The 20,263-nt window shown below is 34.9% G+C and overlaps 1 protein-coding gene across 19 annotated transcripts in view; it reads right to left on the bottom strand.

Annotated features, from left to right (window-relative positions):
• The window catches only part of Hdac9 (histone deacetylase 9), an 863,294-nt gene that overhangs the window by 58,462 nt on the left and 784,569 nt on the right, over nucleotides 1–20,263 (bottom strand). For all 19 annotated transcript variants that reach the window (XM_048799672.1, XM_048799670.1, XM_048799674.1 and 16 more), the window contains one exon: nucleotides 2,372–2,505. In XM_048799672.1, coding sequence (XP_048655629.1) covers nucleotides 2,372–2,505 — 134 coding nt within the window. The remainder of the gene's footprint in view (nucleotides 1–2,371; nucleotides 2,506–20,263) is intronic.

Below are 20,263 nucleotides of genomic sequence, written 5' to 3'. Positions count from 1 at the left end.
GTCCTCACAGTATCTTGTGAGAAATCTGTATTCTTGTGTACGACTCTAAGAAACTTTAATAGAAAAAAATACAGAAAGATTAGATTATTCAAACTTCCTTTATTTCACAATGAACAAATTTTTGGTTGTGTTCACTCAATTGAAGATGGCCAATCAAGAGACAGGATCATATTTAGGGTATTATAATAACGCCATTAAACGTAATGTCAGACATCCAGAAAATTGAAGTCAATTTAATAGTCAATAGAGCCAAAAATAATCATTTCGGTTTTCATTTCCTGGAATTTTTTGAGCAATCTCTACACCCCTGTGGGCAGAATTAAGAATGACCATTGATATTTTTGTACCTGCCTGGTCTTTCTAAAAATGTAGAGAAAAGGCACAGATCTCAAACTTTAGCCCAATACATTTTAAAAACCATGTAACTGCACTCAGCTGAATCTGTTTTGAAACCTAATCATTTCTTAAAGAGAGGGATCATAGAAGAGATTATTCCATCCTCACTGGAAATACTCTCTTGAAAGAACAGAGTTGGACCAAGTGCAGAGATTACAATAGCAAAATGAGAATTTCATTTGAATGGGGTGTTCAAAGAGAGCCACTGAAATCTGTAATTTCCTTCCACTTAGTCAGAAAAGTAGTTTGCTTTTGGAACCAGGTAACATTTCTTTCTGAGCAGGTCAATCATCAGTAGCCATAATCCACAACCTATTCTGATTTTCTGCACATCTGGTGTAAGCCTTTATAATGCAAATATTAAAACCAGTCTGCTTCTCTAAAATATTTCTATAGTATTTAAAATCAAATAGGAGATTTGAATATACACAGGACGTGCAAAAGATGTTATCAGGTGTTCAGGCAGAGTAGAACATATTAGCTGATAAAATAGGTAATCATTTATTTTTTGCATCTTTATTGCCACACCAAAAAAATCCAACATTCTTTTTGATGTTGATGGATCACAAGAAAATGAAAAAGATTCTAACTTTTAAGGGAATCCTAGAAACCTTGACTTGTGTGTGATCTGAAACAGCAGAAGTCCATTGTTGACACTAATCATTATGTAATTGCATCCTGTGGGTTATTTTGCTGTCTAAAATTATGCAGCCCAATATGTAAAGCACTTGAGAAGTTATCAGATTTTCTCTCTAATGTTTTTATTTTGAATTAAAAATATATATACTTAATTCAATAAATATGTCAAAATAATGATGTCAAAACAGTATAGGTTTATAAGATAATGATGACAATAAAAGATAAATGTTCAATGCAAGGAAAAAGGTACCTTTTTTCCATAAATACTATAGGCAAACCCATGTGATACTGTTAAAACAATATGAATGATAATTTTAAAAAATATATATTTATTTCATAAATAAATTTATATTTCAAGTTCACAAAAGAAAGGCAAAATATATACAATTTCATACACTGTCAAATAAGTGAATTATAATAAGTGAATTATAATATTAATGCATACAGAATTGGACTTTTGGAGGGTACTAGAGATTTAACACAGGGTTGCTTAACCATACTTGAGCTACATCCCCATACTTTTTTTCAAATGTTTTTATTTTGAAACAAGTTCTCACTAATTTGCTTAGGCCTTGCTAAGTTGATGAGACTGGTTTTGAACTTGCAGTCCTCCTGCCTCAGCCTCCCAAGTCACTGGGATTACAGGCATGTGCCACTGCATCCATCTCTGAAATACTTTTTTTGAGTTGCAATTAATTGGTCCAAAAGTTTGTCAGGATTTGGACATAAAAATCATAGAAATTCAGTCCTAATTCTGCAGAGTGGTCAGTAAAATGTACTTCAATTTAATTATGTAGTATTAAATAAAAAAGAAAGACCTATAGCTATTTACATTCAAGCTCAAATCTTGGATCTAAGGCATTCTGGCTGCATGCATTAGATCAATGGATTTCTCAACTTTTTAAATAATATTCCCTTCTTATTATGGAGAATTCTTAAATGATGATAAAAGTAGATTATCAATATTTCTAAAAGTTTTATTTTTCTGAACTGACAATCCTACAAAAAATCTTAAAAAAGAAACAATGTTAAAATTTCATTTCTTATTGAACATTTTAATGTTCATTTGATTGGGTCTTATTCCCAGAGTCTATCTTTACTCATTTTTGAGTTGTGTGAAGGGAGTACTACGTGGATTCTGTGTCTGGAAAAAAAAAGTTGTAGCATATATAACATGAGAGCTGTTAAATTGCACTTATTCATAGCTTGCTTACTTCCTTAAAGACAAGAACAAAATTGAGTTTTATAAGTAAGTGGAATTTTAAAAAGACATTAAAATATGCATTCATACATGTCTAAGCCTTTTATTTGACTCTTTTGCACTTGTAAATTTTACCTCATTTCCTAGAAGGGCATTTACACAGGCTTCCGACGCATCACAGATGGCCGTGAGATCGTGTCCTCCTTCCAGAGCCAACACCACACGTCCATCAGCCAGTGTCATCAGTTGCTCCGTCAAATGACCAAAGCCTACCATGACACAAACAGAACATTTCAAAAGCATTAAATCAAAGAAAATGACCACTAGAATCTAACAGTGAGCATTTATTCTGTGTAAGTACTTTCTCAGCCTTTCCAGTGAGAACACATGTAGTGCTCATAAAAACTTTTTGGTTTGGTCCTGTTATTATCTCCTTTACAGAGGAGGGAATCAAAGCCCAAGATTACACAGCTAAAAAGTATCACAATCAAGACTTGCACCCATCTGGCTCTTTACCAGTGCCCAGTACGGTCTTTTACGACACATGCTACATGTATCTGGATGAAAAACTTGAATATTACTCAGCTGATGTTAACAAGGCAAACTATCCTATTTGCTTCCCATGTGCCTCCCACCTCCATCATGTGCCTTTAGTTTATTATAAAAGGAAGTGTTTTATACCTCACCTCACATTACTTGGCTATCACATTAGGTCTTTATAGATATTATTTTATTATGAAATATTTGATAAGTAAAACATAAATTATATCTATATATGTTATAAAGTATAATATGAGGAACATCGGCTTATTCATCTTCTACTTTAGGGCAAATAACATTAGCAATGCCTTTGAAGCCCCCCATATCCCCCTTTCAGATAGTATCAGCCTTCCCTGTATGAAATCAGGATCCTTTGCTGCTGTCAGTAGGTCAATTTATGTCTATAGAATTTATTTACCCATTCTACTATTAACAGATTTTGTTTTTGTTGTTTCAAAAAAAATTCTCCTTTTTTGTTATTACAAACATTGTTGCTATGAATATTCTTATGCAAGTCTTCTGGTGCACATATGTAAGAATGGAATGAAACTGTTGAGTGAAAATCTGCTAAACAATGCCAGATTATTTCCAAAGGGCTATTACCAACCCCCAGTCTTAGAAGCTGTGTGTATAAGAATTCCAGCCCAGTCACATCCTTGCCAACATTTGGTATGATTTGCAAAGTGGATGAATAAATAATGTCAGCTTATTGTGGTTTCATTCAGTATAAGGAGGGAACTTTCTATTTCTAGCTTGAATTAGAGTTTTAATTCAAATGGTTATAGAATTTAATTTAATTCTTTCTCTACATGGATGGTATTTTTTCCTACAATTTGTAGTGTTGTGAGTTACATCTATTAATATTTCTAATATTACATTTATGGAATAAAATAAACTTATTCATGATTAATATCTTTTTAATACACATCTGGGTTTGTTTTACTAATGCTGTTTAGAATTTTTCACCTATATTAATGAATGGCATTAATCTATAATTTTTCATTCTTGGATTGATCATGTAAAATTTGATGTAGTTCTTCACTTGCTGTATCTCTTTCATTATCTGAAAAGAAGATTAGGTAGACAGCTCTGGCAAAACCATATGTGTCCTGCATTCTTTGAGAAAATTTTAAAATATTGATTGAATTGTAAGAGATTATAGGACTATTCATGCATTCTATATTTTCCTGGATTATATTTTTCTAGGAATTTGGTTCCTTTAGGAGTTTAAATTTACTGAAATAAAATTATTTTCTTTTTGTTTATTTTGGAATTCAATTATATGTATGAGGACATTATTATCCAATATATCCTCAGTGTCTCTTGAGTTTTCTTTCATATTTCCATCTCTTTCTGTCCTGCAATGTGTATGTTTTTTATTTAAATCTATCTTCCAGACTTTCTCTCTTCAGATGGCTCCACTCTCCTGTTTAATTCCTCTATGCATACCTTCACTTCAGTGAATGTATTATTTAATTCCACAGTTTCTATTTAATTATAGCACACAACTTCCTAATTATTTTCTAAAAAATGATTCTTCTTCCTTGTTCTTGCTTTTATTTTTTTAGCATAATTGTTTTGTGTTCTGTATCCAAATTCTGAATTCTTCCAGTTTAGTATGCTAATTGTTGTGTCTCCTGATTCATCTTCATGGTTCCCTTAATTCTCCTCTGTTTATCTGGTTGTAGTTTGTTTGTTTTTGTTTTAGAGGGTTAATTTGTTGCCTCTTTGTTGTTTATATTTTTGCTTTATATTCTCTGCAACTTTATATCTAAAAAAATCTTGGAATTCCAGTACAATGGACAGAATGTGTGTGCCATCCCAACCCCTACTCCCACTTCAAATTCATGTATTAAAATACTGACTCCCATAGTTATGGTATCAGGAGGTGGACTTTTAGGCCATTAGCTAAATGAGATGAATGCCTTTATAAAAGGCCTTCTCTGGCCTCTTTTGTCTATATGAGAATATAGGGAAAAGCCAGAAATCTATAATCCAGAAGGTCCTCACCAGAAACTGACCACGTGGGCACACTGATCTTGGGATAATATCCTTCAGAACTGTGGGAAACACACTTCTGCTGTCTATGAGCCATCATTCTATAACACTTTGTTACAGCAACCTTCACTAAGGCACTGGTGGGAGTGAGTGTGATATCTATCTTTGAAGCCTGGGAAAGTGTGATTTTGTTTGCTTCTGCTGGGGTATTTGGGATACCACCATCTCAAATCAATTTTAAATTATCAGAACTTGTGGAGTAGTTTTGTTTGTTTTGGCATATATATTCTAACTCCAAAACTTGATTATAATTTCTTAAGAAGGAGGAATTCAGCTTTGTTCCTATCTTTCCCTTCCCCTTCTCTTCCTCTTTTTTGCTTCCTTAATTTTCCCTTCTTTCAAGATCCCTTCTATTGATAGTGACAGCTGAGATTTGTAATTGCACTCATCAGTATATTTTCCTACTCTTCCCTTTCTTTTGAGATCACCTTTTGCCATTCTTTATTTAGACCTTCAAATTTCCTTCCCATTTTAGGTTCAAGGTATTGAATTTCTTTTCCAAAACTATGCAGTAGACTATCACTGTTCAAGTTCTAACCAGATAGAGATTATTGTTATATATGCCCCCAGGATGGCCAACAACTTAGTATGTGCTCACCTTGCCTCATCTTTTGAAAGTCATCCATACATTAAAATGGCTGGTTTTCAGGTTTAACTTAGTATTTTGAGACATGTTAATGTAGGGATATTTCATGGGAGAGTCTCTCATCTTGCCAAAGTTGGACATTTCTTATCCAATCTTTTAAAAAATTTAGCATTGCATTTAAACTATTCAATTCCAAGGATTATTACAAATAGGATAAACAAAAAATAAACAAAAGCATGTGTTTTGGTATGACATTTTGCTTTTGTATGCTTTGTGAACTTATAGGAAAAAACATTTATTTTTTAAGTCAAATGCATTTTTATAACCAATAGAATATTTTTTTAGAGCAGATTGGAGTTTACAGGAAAATTGAGAAGAAAATACAAAGAGCTCTTCTATTAATTCCCTTATTTTCTTGTTATATATATTAACATCTTTCATTAGTATGGTCCATGTGTTATAATTTAAACACCAATATTTATATATAATTGTTAACCAAAGTCTATAGTTGGTGATTATACCTTGTGTTACACAGTTATACAGATTTTGAAAAAGGCATAATATGTATCCTCCATTACAGTGTCACACAGAAGAATTTACCTGCTCTACAATATCCTGTAAGATTCATTAATTCATCCCTTCTCTCTGCTCCTCAACTACTCACAATCAATGTTCTTTTTTGTCTCTATAGCTTTGTCACTTATTTTTTAATGCTTACAGCAATTCAGAATTTTAGCTTCTTATATTATCCTTTCTAAATTAGAAGAACCATGATTTCATTGTCCCTTATTTATAACACTTATATCATTTAAAACATGTATATATATATATATATATATGTATATGTATGTATATATATATATATATATATCACAACCTTGGTTGACTAAGAGAATAAACTTGAATATGCAAGTGTATACTCTTCAAATATAACTGGGTTACTCTCAAATCTAACCTTAGTTTTTCTCTCAAGTAGTGTTTGTCTTATGTTTGAAAATAACTCCTCAGAATATAGTTGCTAGAACTAAATGAAAACATATAAAATTGTCAATCAATAAGAACCGAAACCTAAACCAAGTTCCTTTTATTTTGGAACAATAAAATACTATCATCTTAATTTTGGGGAAAGCATTAAAATTTCTACCAAATAAATAACTGCCCAGATTTTCAGTTCTGGTCTAATACTTGAGGTTAGCTATGAATGGGATAAAGCAATTTCCCCCCTACTTTCTTAAAGCACTGTTAATAGTTTAAAATCTGGAATGTCCCCCAAGGGCTCCTGTGTTGAAGGTTTGATCCCCAGCTGGTGGCGCTATTGAGAGGTGGAGGAAATGGGGAGGTGGGGCCTTGCTGTAGGATACTGGTATGGAGGACATAGCCTTGAAGGGTATATCATGTCCTTTGACCCTGCTTCTCTCTCTCTGTGCTTCCTGACCACCATGAGATGAGCATCTCTATTCTGTCATGTGCTCCCCACCATGATATTCTGCTTTACCAAAGGACAAAGGTTTTGGATCATGGACTAACACCTCTGAAACCATGAGCCAAAATAAACCTTTCCTTTTTAAAGTTGATTTCCTCAGGTATTTCATCACTGCAACGGAGAGCTGACTAATGCAAGCACTTTGGTGTTGATTTTAACCACTTGGCTACTATTTGGATGAAAATCAAGAGCCATTTATAATTATCCCATATTTTTATTGGAAAAATATTCTAAAAAGCATTTTAAAATCAGGGAAAAACTGTTTCATAGCATTTCAGTATTTCTCACTTCATACGGACCTCAGAATGATGCCAATAAGAATCTTTTACATAGACAACTGATGAACGAAGCTGAGCACAGTAAACTCCACGCCTCTGCTAATCATGTGGTTAAATATTCCAGACAGCTTTTCCAAAATTTAACCAGGGCCACGGTAAAGATTGAAAAATACATAACAATAATAATGATAACAATAACAAATCAGGCCAGTCCACTCCATCTTTCATATTAAAGGTTCCTAGAAATTGACAATTCAACCATCTAAACTCACTACTGAACAAATTAAATTATATGTGTTTCAAAAAGAGACAGAGAAAGCCCCAAATCTGATTTAAGTTCACTCTTTCCTCTGGGAATAAAAAAAAAGTACCATAAAATACCAAATTTAGATGGGATAGTAAAAAGTGGAAGGAAAGAGTGGAATGAAGCTAATCTTTGATCTCTATCCAAATTCCTCTTTCTTTTACCTACAGGGTTTATTTCCATTCACATGTTGCCCATGTGATCTCTGGAGTTAGAGATGAAGGCAGCTGCACTCTGAGGTATGCATGCACAAAACATTCAGGTGAAGCAAAGAGATGAAATAAGCAATTTAAGAATAATCCTTAGGTTTTATTATCCTGAGTTCTACAATGTCCATTGCTGTTGTATATATTAGAAACTTCAGAAATGCCAGCTGGTTGTGATGACCAATATCAAAGTATTCATATTTTTAAAGATATGGGAGAAAAATGCTTCAGTGAAATGTGTGCCCGTGTGTGTGTGTGTGTGTGTGTGTGTGCGCGCGCGCTTGAGTTTGTGTAACATGGTTTATAAGCACAGTCACATTTTTTATAATCACATTTACTTCCATCTTCACAAAACCCCCAAAGGTCTTCCTATAGTTGTCACAATAAATGTTTGCATAACACTCAGAGTAGAAAACATCACAGAGACCTTCTTCAGGGGAGCTAGAGTGTTCTGAGTGTGAAGACTGGTGGACCAAATAATCAAGGGAGAAAAATACTTCCATATTTCATGGAACATGAAAAGCTCAAGAAACCACTGGATGCTGAGATGAAAATCAGTTTGCAGAAACCATGCATAGCTTTAGTTTTGAAATTTTGGAGGCAGGAGTGCACAACTGCAGGAGAAACCTGGACACCTGTGCACCTATGTGGGCAGGCTTAGGTTAGTGACTGATATTGGCACACAATGACTGATTAGCCTCGGTAATATTCCTACCACTTGCATTTGATTGCAACTGAATTTTTCAAGAAATGTGTTTTTTTTTCCAAAGATAAATTTGCCACCTAAAGCCCTTGAGATAATCTTGCAGATTAATAAATTAATTAATAAGTTACTACCATTACCTACACCACTACCAAAGAATCCTACACGTAATCTACTTGTTTTAAAAACAGTCTCATCGGCATGAACATTTAAGCACAAGAAGGAAGCTCTGTGTATCAAATATTTACCTTCATAACTAAATATTACACGACTGAGACACCATAATGGGACACCATTGCAGAAACGTGTTGGAAGGTCATTTTCAATTGGAAATGCTGTTTCTGTTTATTTAATAGAAACTAATTTAATTGTGTTGCCTCAAAAAATAAATATGGGAGTGATTTAAATTATAAATTTCAAGTTGATTTCCTGAGGCTCTATGGAGTCATAGCGTGTCAGTGTTCTTATTGATTCAGAAAAGTTGCTTGAGATGAAAAGTTGTTCAAGAAGGCTCCAAGATTAAACCTTAGGTATGCAGCTAATAACTAAGTCACAGGACATCAACAGATTCATTCTTCAAAATGGCACATCTCAACTGCTTCTCTCTAATATTTCCAAATAATTCCCAGAGAATAGTGGAATAGGGAAACAACCCTGACTAGATTTATTTTCATTGTCTTTAAAAGAGAAACTATTTTGAAAGCTAAAATTAACCCATGTTCATTGCAGAAAATTTGGAAAATGATAGATAATAGTAAATAAAATAGCAATATGATATATAATAAATATGCTACATGTTATACAGTATATGAATACAATGCCTATCATTCAATAAATAAGTAAAATAAACAACAGTTATGAAAAAATTTTATAGAACAGAATAAAAAGTCCATAGTTCTATCAACCAGAGATTGATTCTGCTTTTGTGTATTTGATGCCTGTTGTTTATAAGCATTTTCTAAATACAACAGGCTTATTAATGTTTTTAACTTACCTTTACAAATGTCAATATGTGAAAACATTTCTCATATCTTGTTTAATATCATTTTAAATGTATTAATGTATGAGCCAATTCTCTGTTTTTAGATATTTAAGTTTATCGAGTTATTAGGTTTTCGATTTTATAAGAAGGCAAAAAATAGGGGCTGAGGCTGTGGCTCAGCGGTAGAGCAGTGGCCTAGCACATGTGAGGCCCTGGGTTCCATCCTCAGCACTACATAAAAACAAACAAACAAACAAACAAATAAATAAAGGTATTGTGTCCAACTACAACTTAAAAATAAATAAATAAATAATTTTAAAAAGAGTGCAAAAAATAGTCCCATTTATGATAAAAATCAACACTGTATACAAGAATTTATTTGATTACAGTGTTATTATGTATTATTCAAGGAAAGTATTGAAAGAGACTTGCTCTTTTTATTGCTAACTTCTTTTTAACCAGAGTATTGGACAGAACATCAATGGTAAGGCATGTGAAGGCAAAATGGGAACTAAGTGCAGTCAACACTTTATAAACGTCATTATTTTATATCCTACGTGTTTGGCAGTGCCTGTTGTAGATGACTCTAACATTCTTCTAGAAGCTCAGAAAATAAACAGTACTCCCAGAAAGACTGTTTTTAATACGAAATTGCAAATAGATCTAGAAATCTCTGTGGAGGCTGAAATGGAGGGAATTCTGCTACAAGTTTAAGAGGGAATTCTCTCCAAATTAATATTTAGCTACTGTTGTGATCTTGCCATCCTATAATAAAACACACTGGAGTCTACAATCAGCCACCAACTCCCCATGAAAGGTAACTGGGTTATGCTTCTCTTGATTATAAAAAGTCATGACAGAGTGATTGCTTAGGCAAGTCACTTTACTTCCATTAATGAATGTCCTAATGTTTCCCTACAAGGCATCCTCCACTATTATTTTCTGCTTAAGAAAATCTTATAGGGAAAACCCAAAAGTGATATTGGCAACCTCCTTCCCCACGCTGCCATTCAGCAGAGGTAGGGAGGTCAGCAGTGTGAAGGTCTCTTTGGAAGAGATGATTATATCATTTTTGTAACTGCTATGGCTAAAAAAAGCCTCAATACCAATATGCTCATTTATGAACACATTAGTTTCATTCGGGCCTGAAATGTTCATGAAGATTTCCTTGCAGAGCCAATGCAGTAGGGATCACACACATTTTTGCCCCCATTTTAACTTTAAATTTAATTTTGCACATGCACTTGCATACTTTTATAGCAATATGCAGAAAGGATTACTGAAGAATGCATGTACAGAGAAGTCCAATTACAAAAACTGTAACCATTTCCCTCTCTAAACCCCTTGGTCATTAAGTGACTGTGGTGTTCTTTAGGAAAACACAGTCAAACTCAAGTTGAGAGAGAAGTTTGGGTAGCATGTGGCAGTCTCATGTATTGTGAAGCTCTCCAGCAGCACTTCAAAGCAGGATCTGATTGTTGCAGATGGGAGGAATGCTTTTCACAAAAATACCTTTTTAAGACTCATGGTGCTGTAATTCATATGGTAGGCACTTGTGATTCGTTCCTGATGATGTTGGGATCATTTAACTCACAAAACCATTGTCGCTACCATAAAATCCTTTCATCTGTAGCCAAAAAGGTTTATTTCATGCAAATGAAAATTTTTCATTAAAGTATCACCTTAATAATGGGCAAAGATATATATATTTCTGGTCATGTTTAAATGTAAATTTATGAACATATTCTAAAGATTCATTTCATGTTAAGATCTCTACTTATTTGATGTCCCAGGACTCTTTCCAAGTTCATTGAAACCGGAAATCAATTCTAGAAGAAATATGGAGATTATTATCATTAAATCTCTCAGTTGGCTTACTCCAAGCAGCCCTATAAATATTGCATACATTTTAAAGAAGGCACTTTTAACCACAGTAAAAATCCTTTTACTTTTCTAGTCAATGATGCTCCTTGAGGTAAGTTTATAGTCTCAGCACCTTTGAAAGCAAATAAACAGTTGCTTTGTGTCCTAACTGAAGTCTAAAACAATGGAATCCTTCACTGCCACTATTTTTTAAAAATAAAACTTGTCCTCAGGAATTCCCAAGAATTAAAAGGGCAAGAAAGGCTGACTGGCATTTTGGCTATATATCAGTCCATCCATCTATGGTCCAAGTACAAATCAACCATTATTTAGTAAATACCCGCTATGTGCCATCATTTTGTGTATAAATCTAATACTTCAAGTGGTATGTAAAAATATAAACTCTATTTGAACTTCAGTTTTCTCACCCATAAATATAACTACTATTTTTTTTCTACATCACAGATTTGAAATGAACACCTGGTCATAAAAAGACACCTAAAATGATAAACACAGAATATGGAACAGATCTTGGTACATAGTAGGTGCTTGGTATGTATATTTTAATGAGAGATTTTAATCCTAATAATTTAGATCTAGAAATGAATTTCAAATTTATATATTCCAATTCTTTCATTTTAAGGATGAAAAAAATAAAGACGCAGAAAGTTGAATTTTCAGGGCAAACAGTTAACAACAGAGCAGGAGTTAGAACCTCAGCCGTGCCTTTCCCACTGTTCCTTGCTGCCAATTTAAAAGATATTAATACAGGCCATATTTTCGGATATTATTTTCAGTTTAAAAGGAGCTACTTTAGAAGGAGTTCCTAGACACCAAATGGTTTTTACAAATCATTGCTTTGGTGTGTTAAGTGTAAACAAACCAGAAGCATATGAATTAAATTTCCTTTAAAATATGCAAGTATAAAACCAGCGAGGGGAAAAAAATCCCTAGAAAATGCTTTTGGATATCATAGGGCTATTCCTTGCCACCCCTCAACAAAATTGATTTGTGCCAAACCCCAACTGCAGCTTGATTTGCCAATCACTAGTTTTTACTGCTGTTTTCAATAACGCATCAAACACATGGGATCCATTCTCTCATCAATGCTCATGCATAATTGGCCAAGTGGGATGGAATAAGAGCAGATCAGACTTGTGCTAAGCAATGATGATCCCATTATGGTAGTTTGTACTGCTCAAATCCAACCAGCATTTCCTGAGCGCATCTCTAATAATAGCAAGGGAAATACAAGGACGAATAGGCTGTATCGTTCTGGCTTCCAAGGGACTCAAATATAAGGGACACGTATGCAGATAAGTATCATTTAACACAGAGAAAGTTAATGGCTATAAAATAAAGTGTCATTAAGGTTAACAGAAGGAGGATGTAAGTCTGCTTAGAAGAGACTCAGAAGATAACAGAAGACATACACTTAAATATCTGTAGTGTTCTACATTTGTAAAACTTGGCCTTAGCTTCCCATTGCTGACATAGGAATAGTAATTTGGATTAGTTTACCTGAAATAATATATGTAAAATGCACTCACTGGCTCATGGCACACAGGCAAGGTCAACAACTATTACTGCCTCATTTCCAGTTCATTGACCCTATTCATGGTTTCAAAGCACAATTAGATATATATGTATATCTACTAGATGTTATTATCGTTTTCATTTATTTACTTTTTCTCTTGGTATAAAATCACTCAATTTCATCAATATAGAACCAGATATACTACAGTTCCCAAAAGAGCCAACTGGAGAATGAAAAGATAAGGCTTAGTGAATAGGAGCCTATACTTCTATTGTTTTTTAAAATTTGATTTATTTTTTATAAGCTTCTTATTGGTTCTTTTTAGTTATACATAACAGTAGAATCTATTTTGATATATTTCTAAAAATTTGAAACATATCATTTTCTGGGGGATATCAGGGATTGAACACTCAGGGGTACTCAGCCACTGAGCCACATCCCCAGTCCTATTTTGTATTTTATTTAGAGACAGGGTCTCACTGAGTTGCTTAGTGCCTAGCTTTTGCTGAGGCTGGATTTGAACTCATGATCCTCTTGCCTCAGCCTCCCAAGCCACTGGGATCACAGGCATGCACCACCATACCTGGCATGAAATATCTTATTCTAATTAGCATCCAACTCTTGTCTATGTACATGATGGTGAGATCCACTGTGGTTTATTAATATATATGTATATATATATTGCTCCTGTGAATAGCAAAAAATATCTTTTAGTTGACTGAGTAAATTGAGAGGAAGATTTGGGGCACTGGTGAAGGTGAGGGAGGGAGATAATCTAATCACATAAACACTTTAAAAGCAGTTTGTCCTTTTGGTCATAGAAGAAGTTAGAGAGATTTGAAGCAAAGAATTACTTGATGTGTCCCTGATGGTTCTAAAATTGAGGACAGCAAAGGAATGTTGGTGGCTTCAAGCCGGCAAGGAAATGGGGACCTCATCTCTGCAACTGTGAGGACTAAATTTTGTCAGATTTGGGGGGATTCATCCCCAAAACCTTCAGATTAAAGATCCAGCCTGGCCAATCATTTGGTATCAGTCTTGTGAGACTAGAAGCCAAGACCCAGTTGAGTCTGTGTAGACTTGTGACCTACAGAACTTCGAGGCAATAAGTGGGCAGTGTTAGAAAGCGCTAATTTCCCCACATCTCTGGGTGTTCTAGAGGCCTAAGGAAATCAGTTTCATCTCCAGGAGACAAATTTGAGAATATCAGGAAGGTTAGAATAATACAATGATTAGTGATTCTAAAAATGTTTACCCTCCAGCAAATACTGAGCTTTATACAGGTGTTTCATCCAATTCTCATGCTCACTCATGAGACAAAAAATACTGGATCCAATTTTCCACTGAGGAGCAGAGAGAAGTAGAATAACTTTCCCACAGTCACACAACTAGAAGGTATAGAGTCAGGAGTCATTTCAGGTTTTCTGACTTTAGATTCTGAAGCACGGACCACTGAGCATACTGCCTCTTAAAAATAAGTGAGAAGAGCCCAAAACATTTTTTTTTAATTCTATACACAAGCATGTGTACTTGGAATGCATTAAAATAACCACTGCATGCTGCCCAAAGGGTTCATCTGATCTCATTATTCTCCACCAAGTACCAAGTACCCATATACTAAGGTAAAAGACAGGAACCTTGACAATGCATAAATAAATTATCTGTGGTGTATGGTAGAGGTGGGTTGCTAGAAGAAAAATACAGTTGTGATGGGGTTTCAATTATGATGAGCTATTGCAGATGAGTCTCAGTGCTGCTTACTTCTCCATGACACTGAGCCAAAATCAAAATCTATGGACCGTTTTGTGAAAAAGAACCCATAAACATCACTCCTGGATGAGTCTGGGCTCACATTTTTGGTAATCTATCTCAAGCAGAGTGACTGATAGAACTGCAAACTCTTCCAAGAAACCAAGCATTTGTCATATACCTGTTATTGGCCACAGCAGATGCAACACAACAGAGTTTTTCTGACTGGTGTACCTTGCTCTCAAGGAGGTTATAGGTGACTAAGAGAATGTGCACAGTAGGAGAAGACCCTGACTCAAGAGATGGACAAGCACATTAGAGGAAACTTTAGGCTCTCTAGTGCAGAGCTCAGGATGCCAGCCACCCAGCCACCTGTCACAGGCTTCTCAGGCTTTTCATGATTAAATTCAAGTCTTTCATTGTCATGGTCTCTTGCTCCCTCTTCCCATCTTGTGCCACAATCTCATACTCACTCCTCTCTCAATATGGAAGCAACTATTGCCCAGTTTGATGAACACTGCAGTCAAATGGTGGCCCATAATTCTGAGTCTCTACTGATGGAGTACCTTGTCCACCCCTAACTAAGACACTCATTTGTTGACCTCAGTGTGATCATATCCTAATCCCCCACCATGGGAAATGTAGATATAGTCCTATGTCCTATGTGCTGCTTCAGACCCATTTTTCTCTATATTTGTTATTTTATTAGGCTACTCTATTAGTCCACAAACTGCTAGAGGACAGGAACCACTTCCACCTGACTTTGCACATCTAGTATCTAGTACAGTGCTGGGCAATTACAATATATTTTTAAAAAGTTACTGGTGAATAAATAGTTGATAGAGTTGAAGCAGAACTCATGAAGCTGGTTGACTGTGATGATAAAGTTTATATGGCATTTACCCCAGGCTAAGTTTGATGCTAAACACTTTAGAACTTGTAGAACTCTCCAAAAATTATACAAGAAGAATTGACATTATTCTTATATTAGAGATGAGAAAACAGAGAAGTTAACTATATTGCCCAAGGTAAAATGGCAAAGATAGGATTTAAAGTTTCTGACTACAAGAGAGATTTGAAGCATAAGAAACTATGGAATCCAGTTTTGTGACTATAATATACAAATTTTAATCAGGAATCAGGGTTCATGGTTATATTAGAGATTTTTTTTTTTTGGACAAAAGTAAAACAGGAAAAAAAACAAGTGAAGAAATGTGTGAAAAGTGATATGTCCTTATGATATACCTCCTACAAAAATATTCCTTTCAGAATATTTTAAAAAATACATAGTGGGAGCATAAGCAGAAAATCTTTTTCAAGGATTAAGGATGGTGGAGGTGAGAAAAAAGGATTGTCTAAAGAAGCTCAACCCAAAGAAATTCAACACACCAAAAATAAAAACCAAGTCCTCCTTGTCTCAGATTGTTTCTTACATAAGTCTATTAAACTTAGTAGGAATGTAATTCATTTAGCTTCACAGAGTGAAACTAAAGCACCACACCTTTGAGAGGACTGAATAAAATAGCTATGGGAGACCTATTCACAGAGGAGGTCATCTGTTGGGAGCCTACTATGTGACCTAAGAACTGGGCTGGATCATGAGGACATGAGTTGAACAAAGGTGGTCCCTACCTTCTCTCCTTAGTGAGAGCTAGCAGAACCAGACACCACGCCAAGTGTTTGAAATGCATTATCTCATTTAGTTACCACACAGCTGCCCAACAGGAAGATGAGTAATAAGGAAATGAACTTGCCCAAGCATCTAGATCAGTAAATGGCAAAGCTGTGCTGACAGACTGGTCACTTGACACAGGGACCTGTCCTCCAAACTGCTGGACTGTGACTAAATCCAAATGATACCGAAGCACAAGTTTAATATGTTAGTGCTATACTCATAATGCCACTCTTATCTGAATAATAAATCTCAAGCCCTAATAATTAACCTATTCCTCTTACTCAAACTTTAACTTTTCAGGGGGAAAATTCACTTTTATTCTTTGGATATGCTTCAGTTTGAAAAGAAAATATAACTTCCCTTACCCCTCACTTCTCCCCACCAAGCAAACTAATTTTTTTCAAACTAGCCAGTGAATCTAATGTTCACTTCCTTTCCTCGAGATAGCGTCTTGCTTCCTTGCCTAGTCTGGCCCTGAACTTCTGATCCTCCTGCATCAGCCTCCCAAGGAACTGGAATTACAGATAGGGACCACCGTGCTAGCTTTAGACTGGCATTGCAGCCTCAGCATTAATTCATGGTGGCATTCCCCAAATTCAGTTCAGACAATGATGTAATTGACTAATTTGGGCTACATTTGTAATTGAATGCTATTGTCAAAAAGCTTATCCACCAGGATTCCTTATTATCCTCCTGGTCACTTCATAATTAATTGCTCTTAAAAAAAGAAAGAAAGAAAATTGATATCCTCATCCAGCACAGTATCTGACACATTCTACCAAAAGCTGTTTTCCCTTTTAAAACAGATGAACAACAAAATCCCACTATTGAATCACAGTATGCATATTACTCATAAATAGGAGAAAATTCCTCTTCAAAATACTGGATAAATATCAGCTAAATTATTAATATTCGTTGAATGGTAGAAAAACAAGTGGTTCCCTTAAAGGAAAAGGGGGACAAACTTCTCATTGCCAAAACATTCCTTGGAATTGCATTTCCCAAATGAACTAGGTTTATAATTTCAAGGCCCAAATACCTGATTTTAAAAGATAAGTATCCACCCTCTGGGCAAAACTGATGATTTCTTATTTTTCCTGCCATAAAAGGAGATTCAGGAACCCTTCAAATTAAAGGTTTCAAGCAACCATTTAATTTAGATTAAATTAGACAGCAATTGTATGTTAAATAAATATAAAATGGCTCTAGATGTATTTGTTAAAGATTAAGAATTCCATAATACATAGGCTTCTATTACACATTTGTTATTGCTGATTTTTAAAATAAATCACCATTTAATTGAAATACTTAAAGAACATTTGCAAAGGAAAGCATAGCACTTAGCAAACCTCACGAGAATCTAATAAGCCCAATAGGGTAGTTCTGGAAAAAAAAAAAATCAGCTTAGTTCCCAACATCTTTGCAGAAAAAAATCTGCCATGTAAATGCAGCCAGAATCCTATATGATCTTTATAAATGCTATGATTCAACCTGCCAATATCAGCAAAATAAAGATTTCGTTTTGAATATTATCAAAGTGGTTTTGTTCTGCTTTAGGTTATTCCCATTTGTCATTTAAGAAAAAAATCATTGGATGAAAATGTGAATTTCATCATGTATATAACAGATATTTCAATATAATTATTTGAGGAAAAATGTCAAATATTCCAGAGTACCTTGCTTCACAGCTTCTATCTTGCATTTTCTTCCTGCTTTCCCATGTTGGAGAAGCGGGGAATGAAAAAGAATTGTGCTAAAGGTCTGCAACTTAAGGCACAGTTTCTTGGTAAACGAGGCCCAATATTCAACTTATAAAAAATACTTCAAAAATCTTAATAAAGAGAAACACAAGCATTTTGGGGGGAATGGTGGCATTTTTGTTCAAACACTCCAAGACACTTCAGGGATCTGAAAGATGATGAGATTGTGGAATTGAATGTTGAGAGAGTGGAGTAAACAAAGTCCAGAGTCAGGATGGGTAGATCAAAGGTACAACATTTGGGACTTGCTGGGTATGTACCAAAATACATGAAGAAGTGTAATCTGCTGGCCATTCTAGAATCATTAGGACTGGGAGGTCATAGACATCTTTCAACAAGAGTCTGTAATGAGATTAGGAAACCGAATTTCAAACCAAAGATGCTCACAGATGCACTAGGCTGGAAGTCAAGCTGGAATACACATGGGATGTGCAGCTGTTGGACCCATTGCTTCTCCCTTAGCGTGTCTGTTCAGATATTCCAAAAATAGTTAAAATTTTATAACCTGGATAATTGACAAACCCATAAAATGAAAAAAAAAAAAAAAACCTAAGGATTTTGTTAAGGTGAGACTATCAACATTTTTTCTATCCCAATTGCAAGTGTAATAACTTCAGAAAAAAATAGCAACTGTGCATTTAAAATTGCCTGATTAATCAAGGATGACAAAGGGAATTCCAAGCGACTATTAAAGGAATATGGCTTTTATCATAACCGTTACATCTCAAAAGAGTTGTGTAACTCATCATCATAATTTTCAACCTCAGACAAATTCATTAAAGAGAAATTACTTCTCTTAAGAGACACCCAGATGTTCTCCGCCAGCTGCTTAAATCTTCCCAAGGCTTTTGCCAATTATTATTTCCTAAAAATTGTTAGCTGCTTGAAAAGATGATCTGGTCTGCCTTGGGAAGCATCAGTAACAGAACCAGGGTAGCACCACAGGTTCTGAATTTGGATAACATTAATCAACAAATACAGAAGGTATTACCAACTGAATTCTAGTTTAGGTTCTACGACCTGCTGAATAGTTGGACCTGCCAATCCCCATCTCAAGGTTTTCACTTCTCTATGGGTCAAAAACAGAGGTGGAACAGGTTTAGTATTTCTTAAAAAGTGGTTAACTTCTGGCTAATCAGAATCACACAGTTGTTTGTTAAAATGCAAATTTCTAAGCCTTATCCCAGACCAAGTTTGAATCCAAATCTCTGGGTGAGACCCATACCACATTTAAAGTAAGTCCTCCTGTTGAGATCTAGTCTTTCTACTGAGATCCTTCTACCTGCATTGAGCTTCCAGAGCCATCTCAGACAAAATCTTGAAGATCCCTCCCAGATCTGTCATTTGGTTGATCCTCTGATATCTGTAGTAGCCAACAATTTAAAAGCCTACCAAGAAACAATAAGCAACACATAAAGAGACTTTTGTTTTTGTTTTAGTTTATCAACAAGATAAATGTTGTGTTTAATCAACAAGTTTTAAAATAAAAATCAAGAGTTTGTGTTACTGCAGGTGAGGGCTTCCGTATGACTACATGAGAGGTAGTAGCATTTCAAACTGACCTTCCTATTCTGGTTGCATCTGGACTTCCTTTCAAGTGCTGCCTCCCTGTGCCCTCTCATGCCCATGAATCTGCTTTCATGAAGGGCTTGACACAATGAATTTTATATCAACGGGCTGTCATCATCAGGTAGCTTTAGATTTGAGGGCTTCATTTCAATATTTAAATGTTAAAAGTAGAAAAGCTCATAAAAGAGTGTCTGGCCCATTTTAAGATATCTATAACAGCATGCTAATTCTGGAATGACAAAAGACTTTCTATTAAGAATTTTTTTCTCAATTAAAACTGTGTCCTAGTTCTCACTAAATACCGTCTTAAAGGAAACTGTTTATTCAAATTTAAGACCAAACCTGGTTACCAACATTTCGGTTAGTCTTATGATAGATTACAAAAGGTAAAATGCCAACATGAAGAAAATCCTCTGCTGAAGATAAACAAATGGTTTAGTGCATCATGATAACGGGCACCTCCTTGGAAACAGTGTCACATAAGTGTCCTTGTGCTTTCATCCTAACTAGCTAAGGATTTTAATTGTACTCTAAGCATATTGAATTGTCTTTATGAGTAGGCCTTTAAATTAATCATAACATTTTAAAAATCAAGTTATTTACTGAGGAACATTTTCTATGCTGTACTGTTTGTTATCTATTACTTACAAAGTAGTAGGTTCGATTCTAGTAGAGGATCTGTGACAGATTAAACAAAAAGGACTTGGGCCACATTGAACCACTATTTAAGATGA

The sequence above is a fragment of the Marmota marmota genome, unplaced genomic scaffold (assembly GCF_001458135.2).
Source record: "Marmota marmota marmota unplaced genomic scaffold, marMar, whole genome shotgun sequence".
In the NCBI taxonomy this organism is placed as follows: domain Eukaryota; kingdom Metazoa; phylum Chordata; class Mammalia; order Rodentia; family Sciuridae; genus Marmota; species Marmota marmota.
The sequence above is the reverse complement of the archived record's forward strand: the minus strand, read 5'-3'. Positions and strand labels throughout refer to the sequence as shown.